General features: G+C 40.2%; 1 protein-coding gene across 2 annotated transcripts in view; it reads right to left on the bottom strand.

Moving 5' to 3' along the window:
• fat2 (FAT atypical cadherin 2) overlaps positions 1–16,334 on the bottom strand; it is a 97,736-nt gene that overhangs the window by 24,755 nt on the left and 56,647 nt on the right. For both annotated transcript variants that reach the window (XM_058648940.1, XM_058648941.1), the window contains exons 17-22: positions 12,774–12,985; positions 9,949–10,086; positions 9,486–9,629; positions 6,847–7,044; positions 4,407–5,007; positions 4,104–4,304 (exon numbers count right to left, since the gene is read on the bottom strand). In XM_058648940.1, coding sequence (XP_058504923.1) covers positions 4,104–4,304; positions 4,407–5,007; positions 6,847–7,044; positions 9,486–9,629; positions 9,949–10,086; positions 12,774–12,985 — 1,494 coding nt within the window. The remainder of the gene's footprint in view (positions 1–4,103; positions 4,305–4,406; positions 5,008–6,846; positions 7,045–9,485; positions 9,630–9,948; positions 10,087–12,773; positions 12,986–16,334) is intronic.

Genomic DNA, 16,334 nt, shown 5'->3' with positions numbered 1-16,334 from the left:
CCCCATATGTGCGTGGGTTTTCTCCGGTTTTCTCCGGCTTCACACCCGGCTGCAAACTGTTCCAGTGAGAGTTGAAGATCACGGCCCGATGAAGCAAACAGGACCACATCATCTGCGAAAAGCAGAGACCCAATCTTGAGCCCACTAAACCAGACTCCCTCAACGCCCGGGCTGCGTCTAGAAATTCTGTCCATAAAAGTTATGAACATCCACTGCTTGTAAACTGTTCTGAAGCCTTGACATTGTCCAGCACCATCCTTACATCTATATCAAGTCAGAAACAGACACATTTTCGCCACCTGATGGCCATTCAAGAGACTACAGGTTTCATACACTTCCACATTGGTTTGACTTTCAAGCCCCACAAAATGTGTACATTATTTATTTACAGTCTGTGGCTGGTTCTAGTTTCTCCAACCAATCAGTAACAGCCACTAAAAAACCAAAGAGAACTAAATCACTTTATCCAGACACACACTCGAGTTTTAGTTTTAAAATCTTCAGAAAATGTGTACTATAACTCTAACTCATAAATAATTTATTGACACTGGAGAAAAAAGTTTTCTAAAGTTAGCTTCAATAAGAAATAAGGCTTTCATCTTATATTTCTTAACACTCACTTCATTGAATGAGCTTTTGAAGGCCTCAACGTTTTTGGCCTTTCAACTCAAGGTCGCAAAACTTATACCAAAAAGTGATTTTTAACAATCCTCCGGGTGAGTGCTGCCTTTCCACCTTCACCTGAGACTAAGACAGTGACCAGTGTGTGCTGAAAACTGAATGTTAATGCGATTCCACCGCTGACGGGAAAGCGTGAAAGTAAAGTTAAAAAAGGAGATGCTTGGTTTGATCATTTCTAACTGGGAAAAAAAATCACCAAACGCTGAGAAACTAAAATGCCCAAAGGCAAAAGAAAACAGAACGTAGTAATGAGCAGAGGGTTTTATTTCAAGTTTAAGCATCAACAGTAGAAACGAGGGGATAAGGGACTGAATGAAAGATGAATGAATTCATGAATGGGCAGCAAAAAGGGAGCGTATTAATGTTCAGACAAAACTTCTTTTGCTCTTTTTCTTTTGAAATAAAACTTTAATGTCGCCTGTGGGTAAGCTCCGTTACAGCATGTTCCCTCAGAGTTTTGTTAGTTAAAAAAAACACAAGAAGAATACACAAACTTTTACTTTAACCATTCACATTTAAGTGTCTTATGTCAGAAACAGTCACTAAAAGCTTTCAGTCAGGGTAACAATAATAATACCTTTTGTTATTAATACAATAATAACAAAATGGTCAGAATTCTTCAACAGAAGTTGGGAGCTATATTGAGTTTTATAATGACAACATCTTACAACACAGTATAGCATTTAAAAAATACACTTTCTACAACACTGTGTGCAGTTGTTTCTACTCTTGAAATAAGAAAAGTAAATGTGGTTCTTCCGTTGGGATTTCATGCAAAAAGAAGAAAAAAAGTTTGTGCGTTACATAAGGTTTCTGCCTACTTTTACTGCCATTTCTCTAACATTTAATATTGTTTTGCACTGGTAAACATGACCTATGTTTCATAAATGAATCACAAGGCCATATTTTGCACCATATTAAATATTTTTTTACTGAGCAGAAGAGGAAAAATTGGGAAAAAAAGTGTAGGAAATCTCCTGATGGGCTTTCATGTTAGCTAGCTTGTGTTGTTAGCATGAACCTAAAATGATTGTTAGCTTGTGCACAGTGTGGCTGTGTTTATCATATGCTAATTTATTTGCTAGGTGTTTTGTTTAGTTGAAAGATGGCGATTTAGCACAGTTTCTTCACACACTAACAAGGCGTAGTGAAGGCTTTTACTGTGAACATAGTTTAGCTTCAGAGTTAGCCTCAGATGAATAGCCACCAGCTTTTCTTAATGACTATGATGGAGCTAACGCTATGACCTGTCAGCACTGAAGCTAGCCAGTTAGCTGCAGTTAGCAAACATTAAAAAGATAGCATAGTAAATTAATTCCTGTTTTGCTGCAAAACGCGACGTGTTTGTCACATAATTTGCGACTTAAACGGTTAAAAACATATTTTCATGGTGTGTAAACGTATGTAAAAGGGAACTTGACGTTTTTACATAAAATAGAACATTACTGTCCAACTTTAAAAGAGTACAAAGGTCAAAAATGCAGCAATAACTGCTAATATATAAATTACTTTTTTGTTTCCTCATTTACGTCATCAAAAAGCTTAACCTTTATAATGTCTACATGTGTATATTATTGCTTTTTCTGGATAGTGGTTCTTATCTTCAGCAATTTACTGCGGCAGTTAATTAATTCATTTAGATTATTATTATTTTTTTCAATCAACTAAATTAATTCTCATTTATTCCACTGTGGTAAATCAGGGATAATCACAGCCGGGGATTAACTACCACATGTGTTTAGTGTGAATGATGTTAGAGACTCATGTCCACAGGAGTAAATGGTCATTTAGATTATAAGAAAAGAGAAATATGGATCGACTCTGAAGTTAATAAAAAAAAGCCCCACACACATATTAATTATTCAACTGCACAAGTTAGTTTTCTTCCATTTTGAGTCTGACACACATCACTTAACTTCTATCAGGATTCTATCTGGATTATATAACTCTAATTAATATTTCCTAATCTATTTTCATTATCCCGCCTGCTTTTAATCTGAAATAATATCAGTTTCACACTGCCCCCGTCTGCCCGTGGGTGTAACTGTGTTCAGAACATTTGTGCCTCAGTTTTTTCCAAATTAAAATAATTTCCCCCAAATTTTACACACTGGACTTGGGTAACTTACTTTTACCCAAGCATGAGAGAATAAAGGAAATCAATAAACAGTTAAATTCTGAGAGAAATCAGAAAACAAACTGTATCAACTTCTAACGCGACACCTTCTTATCTCCGAACTCTATGCATCACAGCGCTTCTGAATTTGTTTTTCTTCTTTTTTTCGGATAAGGGAGTTTGATTTAGTCAAAACATGGAGGTGATAACACAACGAGAGGAAGCTCCGGAAGAACCTAACTTTGTCAGGTTTGTCCTGCTCTGCGCGGGACAAACTAATCCTCGCAGAAATGCCAACACACAAATCGCCGAGGACGATCTCATGAGGTGGTGCCGCTGTCTGCAGTCAGTGGTCCAGATGTCCTGTCTGTCCTGCTGTGATCTAATCTGATGCTGGACCCACATTCTTTCTCTTATCAAACGAGGACTGACATCACCAGCTTTCACAGGTAAGAAGATGAAAAATGATCAAATTAAGGGACTTTTCAAAGACTAATTCCCTCAAATTCAAGGACCAGAATGTGCTTACACAGCTTAAGAAGGGGGAGGACATCTTCTAAGAGCGTCTTCGTCCATTATGCCGTCCACTTGTATTGATTTGCAGCACGCTCTGCATCTGGACAAGTGATTGTCCTTGGAATCTTGGTCAAAGTCAAGTTTTGTCATTTGTCTTTGGAATAGATCTTGGAATTTTGATTTCCCGGACATCACGTTGTCATTTGCTCTCTCTTTCTTAACTTTACTCGCTCATTGTTCTGCACAAAATCTCACGTCAACAGTGGCGAGAGACAGTGGACAGTGTCCACAACGCCGCTAGTAATTATGACTCCGCGTTTGTCCTGCGTAGGCCTAATCTATGCACATCAAGCAACAAACAAAGGGGACATTTACCTAAACATCAACTTCACTTCTTTACTGCACAAAATTCAAGCACTTTCAATGACTCATGTCTATTTAGGGCAATTTTCAAGGACCAGTGGGAACCCTGACAAACACTGTGTTGCAATATAATAGCACGTTGAATTGGCCCCAAAGTCAAAATCCACCGTTTTACTTAAATCTTGCTGTTTGTGTGTGGACGTGCTGCGATGACTCACTCCATCGATCGCTTTACAGCCTTGAATAACAATCAATTCTTTTCCACCTGTTTTTACTTGATAATTCATCCTCTAATTGCTCTACCCATCATTATCTATAATAAGAACAATTATTGTTTGTCTCGATGAAACCTTTAAGCAGCTCACTTTTTCCTGCTTTAGCTTCACTTTTTTTAAATGATTTTCTGTGTGCACAAATAAACACATACCGTTGCAGGGGCAGACGCTCTCCCAGGTGTGTTGTGGGGTGATGTAAGCAGCTCTGGCAGTGGTGAAGTGACCCAGTCTCTCTGTGGTCAGGCGGACGGCGTTCCTGCAGCCCCGCGGTGGACAGCCGGCGCCCACACAGCCGTTGTGGCTCACCTGGAGGATGCTCAGGCCCAGAGAGTCCTCGATGTCTGATATTATACCTGCATCAAAGACAAAGTTTAGTATATTCTCTTCATTTCATGCGGTGACAAGCGAAATTTTTTCAGATTTGAGGACCCACAGGGCCACAGTGTTTTTTTTACCTGCCAGTCTGTTTGTTGGCAGAGACTGGACGAGTCCACTCTTGGGCTTCCAGATCAGCAGGGCCTCCAGGACCTGGGTGTCCTGCTGCTGCTGAAGGCTGGCCAGGTGAAGCTCTTGTCTGGGTAAACTCAGAGCTTGACCCATGCTGCGCTGAAGGCCCCTCCAGTGATCGCCCAGGAACTCCTCCGCCGACATCCCGACCAGCTGCAGCGTCAGACCGGAGTCCAGTGCCCTCTGATCGGCTGCCCACACGTGAACTTTGACCCCGGCCCAGACATTGAACTTCCCATCGCTCACGCTGACGTTCAGTGAATACGAGCCCTCCTCCAGGTTTTCATCTGCCCAGATCTTTCCGTCTGCGAGATCCACTGAGAACCTTCCTCCTTCTGGGTTTTCAGACAGCAGCTTGTAGGTCAGGACGTCCTGCAGGTCCTGGTCAGAGGCGTGGAGTCTTCCGATGACCCGGTTGGCAAATAGGCCTCCAGATGTCGTGATGAAGACCTCTAGTGGCACCACAGACGGAGGGTACTTGCTCTGCTCGGTTACGTTAATGTTGACCACACAGATGGAGGAGAGGGGAGGGTGACCGCTGTCCGTCACCTGTATCCATCGAAGACAGAGGTTAATACATACGATGGAGACCATTTCACATCGAGATTGATCGACTGGAGATCTAGAACCTGTACAGGCCATTTACAGCCATATCTGTCACACCCAATCATTCTGAATTAGTAAAATAATCACCTCCAGGAAATATTTGGTAATTTAAAAGATATACACATAAATCTTAACTCAAGGGTTGAGAAAATTGAGCAAATTTGTTTGGGACGTCCCCCCAAAAAATCTCCCATGATCCATCTGTGGGTCAAAAACCAGTCTTTGGAAACCACTGGTCAAGAGAACTGAAGTCAGAAAATCAGTTACTACCGAAGGTCTGTAAAAACCTGGGGACAGCTGACCCCTCCCGATTAAATCTGCTAGTGGACATTTTCAATCGTTTAAAACCCAATTCTTCTCTCTGGCCTTCACTGCGACGTGAAAACATTTCATCTGGACAGACCTTGATTTTACCACTTTACTAATTAACTCAAGTCAAGCATGTCCAGTTGCCTACTACTGAAGATGACCCATCCAGGACCCTCAAAGAAATTGTAGAACCCCCCCAACAAAAAACACATTTATTAGCAGTGCTGAAGTAGACCATCATCTTGGTCGGCCTACCAGAGACCACTTGACCTATCATCATGTCAGCATAAGAGAGCTAGTCTGACTTCATGAAACCGGCAGCACATGTTGAGCCTGTATTTACGAATCAGACCATCTTGGGTGTTTGAGCATACCCGACTGGATCTGAAACATTTGTAATCATGATTTACTGTGTTTTTAAGTTCTTGTTTACCTTATGAAGCACTTTGTTCAACCATAAATGTGCTATAGGGTATATGAGGGTCGCGGGGGACGCTATAGGCAATCTAAGCTGACATAGGGCAGAAGATGGGGTCACACCCTGGATAGGTCGCCAGTCCATCACAGAGCCAACATACAGGGACTCTCAAACTCACATTCACACCTACGGCCAATTTAGAAGGTCCAGTTGACCTCTACAAGTTTTTGTACAGTGGGAAACTAGAGAGCCAGGAGAAAACGCACACAGGGATCTGTTTTGCTGCAAAGCAACAGTGCTAACCACTACCCATGTGGTCGGTCATGTGCAGATCGCACTAATTTCAGGTCTGAATGCTCCTAATGGATCCTGATCAAGATCCAATCAAATAAACCACATGTGGAGTTGGTTTGAGGACCCATTTGGCCACATTCCTGATCTGAATCTGTCTGAAGATTTTATGTTTGTCCCCTAACACAGCCATGTTTTTACGAAGCACAGTCATGTGCTTGTTTGACACACTGATGATGTACAAACACCTCATGTGACCCCACTTCAAAAACCTTGCTTCCTTTGAGACTCTACATCCAATCAAAGATAAATAAAAGGGCGTTGTTGTCAGATTTGCGGTAACTATGCTGCAAGTTATTGAATCTGAAGCACTAGATAAAGTAGGAAAGCTCTGCCTGTGTTATTTTCTCCTCACAGCGCCGTCAGCAACATGGCAGCCGAGGCCACGAGAGAGAGCAGCTGCAGCAGCGCATCAGCATTTTATCTCCATTCTATCTCTGATCTAGAGTTTACAGTCGGCAGTTTGTGAAATTTTCATTTTACAGTCATAGGATTCCAACACGACGCACATCACTGGTGACGTACAGATAGTAAACAGAACTGACAGCAGATTTTCTTTTGCTCCCACTCGGGAAAAAACAGCGTGGAAAAGACGACACCACAGAAGATTAAAAGGTCATGGTGGAGTGGGGAAACCGGGAATCGCGTAAGGAAGTCAGGAGGGGAAAAGCCAGAGCTTGTGTATGAATCATAATCACAATCACCTGTATCTTGAGCAGATGGTGGGGTTTGACCTTCTTTCTGAGTGGAGCAGAGAGCGACAGCAGGCCGCCCTGGTCAACGTGGAAACGGCGATCCTCGTTGCCGCTGACGATGTGGAAGGAGAAAGGCGGGCCATTCTTTGGCGTGTCCTTGTCCGTCACGACGAGCTGGAGGATGCTGCTGCCAACCGACTCTCCCTCCTGCAGGAAATAAAGTTCATGAATACGTCTTATTCTAATACGTCTTAACGGTACACAGTCGTAGCACGCAGGACATTTTCTACAATGTATTCATTTTCATAGTCGTTGTCTGCACAGTTGTCTGTTTACCAGCAGATGTCATGGTTTGATGTTTGTGTTGACAGAAAAACCTGATGAGGATCCTGGATGTTCTAATGAGGTTCACTGCTCTAAACTTAAATGTTCATGTCCTTTATTGTGAGGAGACCTCAGCTAGCTCTCTGTTTGTCATTAGCAGCTACCGTAGCTAGATGCTAAATCATTGGCGTGTGACATTAGCAGCTACTGTAGCTAGATTCATTGGTGTTTTTACGTTAGCAACAGTAGCCAGATGGATTATAAGTGGTGTTTTGCGTTCGGAGCTACCGTAGCTAGATGCTGAGTCATTGGTGTTTGAGGTTAGCAACAGTAGCCAGATGGATTATAACTGATGTTTTGCATTCAGAGCATCCGTAGCTAGATGCTCAGTCATCGGTGTTTGACATTAGCAGCTACCGTAGCTGAATAAGTCATCATTGTTTGATGTCAGCTAGTTTGTTGTAGCTAGATGCCACAGCATTTTTCTTGACATTAGCAACTGTAGCCACATGCAATGGAAGTGGTGTTAGAAGCTACCGTAGCTAGATGCCAAGGCATTGTTATTTGATGTTAGCAGTTTTTGTAGTCACACAAAATGACATTGGTGTTTTGCTTTAGCAACAAGTACCAGGCACCATGACATTGTTGTTAAACATCAGCAGCTTCTATAGTTAGATGCAGTGGTATCAGGTTTGCCTAAAATTATGTTTTTAAAAAAGACAAAATAAAACATCCCAGTCTTCATTTCCACTTTAAATACCCCTGATTTCACTTTCTAACTGCATTTGACAAATGCAGACCATCAGGCAGCCAAACAGACAAACACATCAGTGCAGTTAAATTTAGTTTAAAGTGGCAGTAAAACTCCTGTGTCACTGCTTGTGTCAGGTGCAGATACCACCACAGATGCAGCTTTCATGACTTATCGCTGTGTTTCCTTTTGAGGACTTTCTCAAACATAATGACACCATTGTCCATCTGCTGCTTTGAGTGAAATACAACCACAGACTCACACGAGCCAAAAACTCCCTGCAACAGATGTGCCAGAAACCTCCACTCTGATATTTCTGACTCTCTGAAGAGTTTCAGTGTTGAAATCTCAGTTTTTTTTAATGAGCTCTGAGGACTGATCGGAACTGTGAGAGATTTCTCTTTAATTAGCTCTGGTAGTCACAGGTCGAGGTTTACAGCCTCACCTGGACCAAATCAACCGGCTTTTACTGAGGAGCTGCTCATATTTCCCAGTCACATAGAATCCCCCTGCTCATATTTTCTCATTGAGTTGTCAAATTTCACACTTGAGTGCCACTGCTGCTGCTGATGCTCCCCCTCGGGGACACCAGAGAAACTGATGAACAAATGTTTCTTTCTGGGTTGATTTTACATATCACTTGTTGACATGTTGTTTGAGTTGAGTAATTTGTGTGAGGTGAGCATTTTTCTTCCACCGCAGGGCAGCGCAGTGCAGTGCCAACAGCTCGGGGCTGTGAACGTGGTTGGTTTGTAAACGCACCACAACAGTGCGCTGAAAAAGAACAGAAGCGGCCTCATTCATCAGCACTCATGTCCTCACACGGGTCAAATCAATCATTCATTTTTCTTCAAAATTCAGCAGCCGTGAGCGGAAAAATGACGGGTTTTAAGAATCATACATTTTATCATCCTGGAGGTTTTTCTTCTTAACAAAACATGAATATTGTCTTGTATTTTACTTTGAAAAATAAATAATTGGCATGTTAACATTAATGAAAAGAATGTTAACATTAATGAATAAATGTTTCACTGCATTATGTAAAAAAATTGACCAAAAACCAAAGTTTTTTGTTGATTTGAGGTGAATTAAAAGCACAATGGATTTGAAATAAAACAACGACATGCTATGTTTTTCTAGTTGTTATTCTTATTAAATAAATCAACTTATTATTCGTTCTATTAGTGTAACCGACCGGTTTCTTTGTACACAACACAGCATCACTTCCTTTCAACCTGGCTTTCAAAATAAGAGCCAGTGACGCCAGCATTTTTCTATTATATTCTGTGTCAAATGTTACCATAAAGGTTTGGCAATAAAAACAGATTGTTGTAAAATAAAAATGTTAATTTTTAGTTTTACTTTTCATTCCGCAACTGTTGAAATACATGAGCAGTAACAGGAAGCGGTCACACTTACACACTAACACTTGTTATTTACAGCTAATAGCAAACACCGGCTTCTGATTGGTCATGAAAAAGTATGTTTTTTTTTGGGTCAAAATGTCAGTTCCCTTTTTACGTGATGTGTGAGTGGATAATTAAAATGGCGGTGAGGTTCAGGTCGACGTTACCTGCAGCAGCAGACTGTGGTTGACTCGGGAGAAAACCGGCGGGTTATCGTTGACGTCGGCGACAGTGATGGTGATGAGGATCGCCGACGACAGAGGAGGATTCCCTTCGTCCGCCGCCTGCACCGTCAGAGAGTAATGAGGGACCTGCAGAGGAGATTCAAATACAATTCAGTATTTGCATTTTATTTTATACTTTTTTGGTTCCTGTATTCACTGCTTCTGCTTTTTCTGTCTACACTGCAAAAATTTATTTTCAAGAAAAATCTATATAAACGATATAAACCTTACATTTTAGCCAGTTTTGCGCTACTTTTGGTCTGTTTTCTAGTTTTAAGGCACTTTATTATACTAAGAAGTTAGTTTTAAGAATTTTAGTCAATCAAAATTGGCTTCTCTCATTGGCAAATGTCCCATGTTTATATAATTTTGGATTTATCTCCTTTACAACTTGACACACACTGACCTCCTCTCTGTCCACTGCAGTGCGGACAGTGATTTCTCCGCTGCGAGGGTGAATGGTGAACTGCTGCTGAGCGTCTCCGCTCACGATGGAGTAACGCAGCAGGTTATTGATCGGGCCGTCCTGATCGGTGGCTGTTACCTGGAGCAAACGGAGAGAGGGAATAATAATATTTTATTTACATTCCAGACAAAAGGGTCAAAAACAAAAGGATAGAATTCAGCAGAGATGATTGCAAAATAAGAAAATGATAAATCAACAAAATCAGACATCACAAGTAGTCTGTTACTTTCAGAGTAATTTACATAAATGCTAACCTTTATGCTTTAATCATCTTTACTTTTACTTTTTTAAGTAAAAGTAAAGATGATTACTTATATTAGCTTAAGTTTTCTAAGAGCAAATACAAACCTGTTTTAGCCCGTGTTTTGACACAAGCACGTGTAAGGCTATTAGCTTGTTTAAGCTAGTTTAGCTAGTTTGGCTGAGCACGTTTGGTTAACGTTCATTTTACCAGGCAAGTTATGCTAGTTTGTTTCAGCTTTGTTTTTAACCTGACAATATGTGCTTAACCTTAATCTAGACTTAAACTAGGTTAGCTAGTCGTTGTTTAGACTTTATCTAGAAAACTATGCTAGCTCTTTTAAAGCTTTGTTTTAACCTGCTTTTCTCAGACTCAAGTGAGACATTAGCTTTGTTTTGAACCTGACAATCTTAGCTTTAGTTAGCTTTTTGTTTTTATCATTTTTATGTGCACATTTTATTATATACGCTCTTTGTTTTCTCATAACATAAAATAAATTCAAACTTTTTTCTTTCTTTTGAATAAATAACATCACATTAATCTTTATCTGTAAAAAATAATAATAATTTTAATGACATTTTGAATTATAAAACAATCCTGTCGTTCTTATCATCATCAACAATAAATCCTGTAATTTTCTCTGCTGCTGCGGCTGATGATGATGATGAGGAGGAGGATGACGACGACCGTCTCTCTGACCATTATGAGAAAACAGTTAAAACATTTCAGACTGGGAAATTAGGTCACGGTGAAGTTAATGTTGGGAAACAGAAACAGGAAAAGGAAAAATGTCAAACGTTAAACCATGTGATTACGGACTCATCATCCGACCGTCAGCTGTGATTTTCTGTCTTATCTCCTCTGTGGGACTGACATGTTGTCAGATAACCCTGCGTGTGTGTGTGTGTGCGTGTGTGTGTCTGATTTTCTTTGTCATTGATGTCAGCTCATCTCAAATGGCCTCATTTTCTGTGAATATGCTGTAACTTTCATTAAGTAACTCTTTATACGATCTGTCTCAGGTTCAATACGCTAACTTTGTTATTTCTTATATTTATTAATATGCACCGTCTCTGCTGTGTGTGTTCACATGTCCAACAAATATTAACTATGTTACACTTTTGACTTGCACATTCGGATCCATGTTGTTTGATTATTTACATAACTGATTAAACTGTTGATTATTTTCTCAATTCATTGATTAGTTGTTTGGTTGAAAAAATGACGTGTTGTTTTTGTCCACAAACCAAAATAATACTTATTATATTGATTTCTTTGTTATATGGAGCAAAGAAACTGAAAAAAATCACAGAAACTGGCTTTAATTATCAAAAAAAACACTAAAACCACTTAATTGATCATCAAAATAGTTGAAGATGAATGTAGTAATCAATTAATAATCGATATATTGAAACTTTGAACCTTGAAAATACCATTTAATTTCAATTTTCAAAGATTTTCTTCTGAGTCTGTGATGTGTGACTGTTACCCTGTATTCATCCTGTGTACGCACAACAAAACATTACAAGTACACTTTGTTTATAAAAATGTATAAATGCTTTGTTCCCGAATGTTTTGTTCCCGACCCAGAAACAATAACTGCATGACGTTGAGTTTGTATAATACTTACGTGACTCTGTGACCCAAACAGTGATTGTCACAAGAGTCAAATTACGTCGGCGCACTTCAAATCCAGGAGCAGAAAATGTATTCATGCGGTAATAATGTGTTTACCTAAAGAACACTGTACATGAGTCACTCACTCACTCATCCATAGTGAGTGCAGGGGTGCTGCAAGGGACTTTTAGGCCCCGAGGCGAAAGGGGCCTTACATTGAAGTAATTGTGTCTTGTGTTTTTCTTGGCATTTGGTAAATGGTTCACTTTATTATTATTACTTTTTACTTAAGTGAGCTTAGGTCTCGAGGCAGTTCTTGCAACATCTTTGAGTGTTCTTTAACTAACAGAGTACAGATTGTGCTCATTAAGCCACTGTTGAAGCTAAATTTGTTTAATAATCTTTGTGTTCCTCAGTGTAGTGGTTACTAGACCTTGTGTAGCCCGGTGACACTCCAGCGCCGCACACAGGAAGTGATTCGTTTGTCAAGACAAACGGTATGCAATAGCTAGTAAAGCAAGTTGACCCAAAAAACGAAGCGTCCAAAAAAAAGTTTCAGAAGTGAATAATATTCATCAAAAAACTTCTACAAAAAAGCTCCCTCAGGGAGGTCTGATAGTTTTGCTTGACAGAGCCTGATTTTAGATTTAGATAGGACTTGGAAAACAAATAATGTTACAACGTTTCTGATCACAAAGACCAAACTTTTGTGACTGCGTGGACTTTGCATGTTCCTGGTAAGACAATAAATCCAATATAATCCAGTGACGTTTCGTCAGACTGACCCCCCCCCCATTTTAGTATGAATGAACGTATGAATGTGACTGGAACGCATATGCAATTCTCTGCAAACACAAAAGGTACCGGACAATTCAGAAGATCCGTCTTTCAGTCAGAAGTTCTCTACCTTCATCACCAGGCTCCCAGGCGTCAGGTCCTCCGTTATCTCAGTGGTGTAGACGCCTCGTGTGAACACCGGCGCGTTGTCGTTCACGTCCGTCACGTTGACGATCACCATGGTGATGTCAGTCAGGGACGACTTTCCGCGACTTCCCTCCACGGACAGGTAGTACGCCCGCGAAACCTCAAAATCCAGCGGTGCGTTGAGGCTCAAGAGGCCTGCAGAGAAACATGGACATATAACATGTGAAAAAGAACAGCTGGTCGATGAAACAGGATCAGCTTTGACCGCTCATGGTTTCTTTAGCCGTGTGAACGGAGCAAACGGAGTTCCATTCTTTGGCACCCTTCCCTTGGAGTACCAGAGTAAAATGGTGCGGTAGGTCAGGAGTTCCACAGTTCCAGTGCTCAGGCTTGGACAGACGTGACATCCACCCTGTCATAAGTTGATGTAGCGTCAAAATAATCTTGGAGACACTGCGTTGCTTCTAGACCAGGGTTAATGATGTGGCATTTCTGCTAACGTGAAGGAGCTAATCCTTCATGAATGCCTTTTCAGACTAAATAACGTCCATTAAAAAACAATTTAAAAGAAAATAACGTGTTCTGATTTGAGGTGAATGAATTTCCGGTCCACAACAGTGACTCACAATGACCTGATTCCATATTCAGAGTGGATTCCTGGCATTTGTCTCCTCCCTGCTGCTGCGCTTTTTCATTCATTCAGTGCAATTATCGTCCTCGTCCTCCTCGTCTCTGCGAGGAACCTGATGTGAACATCGTAAACTAGAAAGCAGGATGTCTATTATGCAGTGACGTGTAATATTGTGTTGAAAATGAATGTTCTTATGGCATGAGCAAGATTCTATGAATAAAATCCACGAGCAGTGCAGCGCACACACACACACACACACACACACACACACACACACCCCCCAAAATAGCCTCAAAAACTCTAAAATATAGGTGGTGAGGACATTTTTGGGAAAATTAGGACATTTTCTCTGGTCCTCACAACTTCTTTGGGGGTTAAGACCTGGTTTAAGGTTTGGATTAAAGAATAAGGTTAGACAAAATGTGTGTGTTCTTGTATGCATGTCTTTGTGAGGACCAAAAAAAACCTATAAACTATAAGTGTTGAGGACATTTTTGGGAAAATTAGGACATTTTGTCTGATTCTCACAACTTTAAAGGCCTTTTTGGAGGTTTAAGACCTGGTTTTAGGCTTAGGGTTAGTCATACATGTGTGTTCTTGTATGTGTGTCTTTGTGAGGACATTATAGCTAGTCCTCAAAACTTTAAAGGGCTGTTTCTGAGGGTTAAGACCTGGTTTTAGGGTTAGAGAGTTAAAGTCCATTTATTTAACCGCACACAGCTACAGTGCATCAGTCGACTGCTACTCATCACTACCAGCAGAGTGTGTGTGAGACACACACACACACACACACACATACTGTTTTTCTGGGCTCAGAGCCAGACTCTTCTACTTCACTTCATTAACAGGGGGGGAAAAAAGAGAAATCTAAATTGAATCCAACAAAAACAATCCACGTTTCAACAAGTAAATTATTTGCACCTCCCTATCTCTCTCTCTCTCTCTCACACACACACACACACATACACACACAAAGAGTTTATTAATTTTTTATTTGCGAGATCAAAGAGATGAAGGCAGTCAGATTAAAGTGAATTGCTGTGTCGTTTATTCAGTTGTTTAATTTGATTATTTTAAAGTTTCTTCCTCATGTATTCTTCTTTATTGAGTTTGAGTGATTTGCTTTGTTGCAGCAGTTAAATCTTACGTCACATATAACTTCATAGTTTTGGTTCCATGAGACTCAACAACAACAACATGTTTCCACTTGGATGGATTCAATCTTTTGCAGTGATAGTTCAGGTTAAGTTGAGCTACAATTGACCAGTTAAGTACCAGTTAGGACTTTTATTCCTTTGTCCCAATAAAAAAATGGGAGAGAGAGAGGGAGATATTGTTCATATCAGGGCGGGGAATAAAAGGGTACCTCAAAATACGATAAATTCTTGTCAACACCAGAAAAAGTTACAGTCTTCACCTTAGGTGCAAAAATGTACCCATTGAAATCTATATAAACAGTTTTTTGTTCATTTTAATCCTCCTGCCCTTGCCTCTTTTATTATTATTTTATTTTACTATTCAAGGTGAGTTTGAGTTACTATTTCAACCTGGTTTTCTTTCTACTCGCTTCTTCTTTCATTTCCGGGTCAAAGGTCAGGCGAGTGACACTGCAGATCACGTGCAGCAGAGCGACGAGACAAATGTGGGTCCAGTTGAAAGTAAACAAGCAGAATCTCAATCGGATTATCTGGGGTGCGTTAATCCCACTTTAGTACAATATCGGTCAGATTTACATGCATTTTAAATGTTTAAAACACAGATTTAAGAAAAGCTAATCTAATCAAATCGTAATACGTAAATGTTTGAAACCAAACCCTCAATAAAAAACAGTGAATTAAAGAGTTATTTTATGTTCAGGTGCTGGAAAAAGAAAACCATGAGAGGAATCTGCTCCAGCTCTGACATGAATATATTTAATTATCTCCACTAGAAGAAGAGGAATAACAGAATCACGGAGCGCAACTAATGGGTCGTCTGATGAGTAAACAAACATGGAACAAAATCCAGATTAGTAAACAAAGCACCCGTGTCCAGAGGACACACCTGCTGTTTCACTCATTCATAAAAACGTGTGTCTTTATCTCACTGTTAGACAAACTTTACTAACAGGAAACAAGAAGTTTTTATAGCTTTGTAAACTGCTCACTCTCCCACACCAAATCCCATAGAGAAAATCAGTGATTTTAGCTCAGGGGGACACAGGAGCTGCTGGTCTACAAACTGAAATTGAAAAAACTGCTATTTCACATAAATTGAAGTGGTGGACATACTATTATGATAGTGTAAACTTAAGATGATGTAGATCATGTGAATTTGTATTTTTTTGTCCCCACTCATACAAACGCTGCTACTTTCATTGTTATTCGCACTTATGTAGCATTTGTTTTACAGTAAATCAGTTGTAAACCCTGTAGAGCCCTGGAGTCGGCTCTTCTCATCCACTACACAGCAGAAAAATCCAAACTATCAATCCTCCTTGTGTCCTGACTTTAACATTTCAAAAAAAAAAAACTTCAACCCCTTTAGGAGACTGATTAATTCCTGACTTTTTACAGGACCAGCGTGTGAACACAGTCTGAGGTATTTACCCCAGAAGAAAAGAGACGCTGTTCAGCCTGTCCGCTCATGCAATCACACAACTGTGTACGATTAATCCCAGCTTAAGAGTTTTTGGACTCGTACTCCATGAAACAAACACACATCTCCTGACAGAACACGTAGGAAGAATCTTAATGATCTTTACAATAAATCTCACATCGTTTCTCCAAACTTGTCGAGTCTCGTCCGCCTAAACCTTACAAACTCCACTCCTGTGGATCGTGGAACCAAACGCAGCCCTGGACACTGATCGATGACGAGTGTCTTTTGTTTTGTTTTTTATTCCTTATGGAAATGCAAGAAATATGTACCATG

Source organism: Solea solea, chromosome 14 (genome assembly GCF_958295425.1).
Source record: "Solea solea chromosome 14, fSolSol10.1, whole genome shotgun sequence".
Taxonomy (NCBI): domain Eukaryota; kingdom Metazoa; phylum Chordata; class Actinopteri; order Pleuronectiformes; family Soleidae; genus Solea; species Solea solea.
Note: the sequence above shows the minus strand (reverse complement) of the source record. Positions and strands in the feature narration are given on the sequence as shown.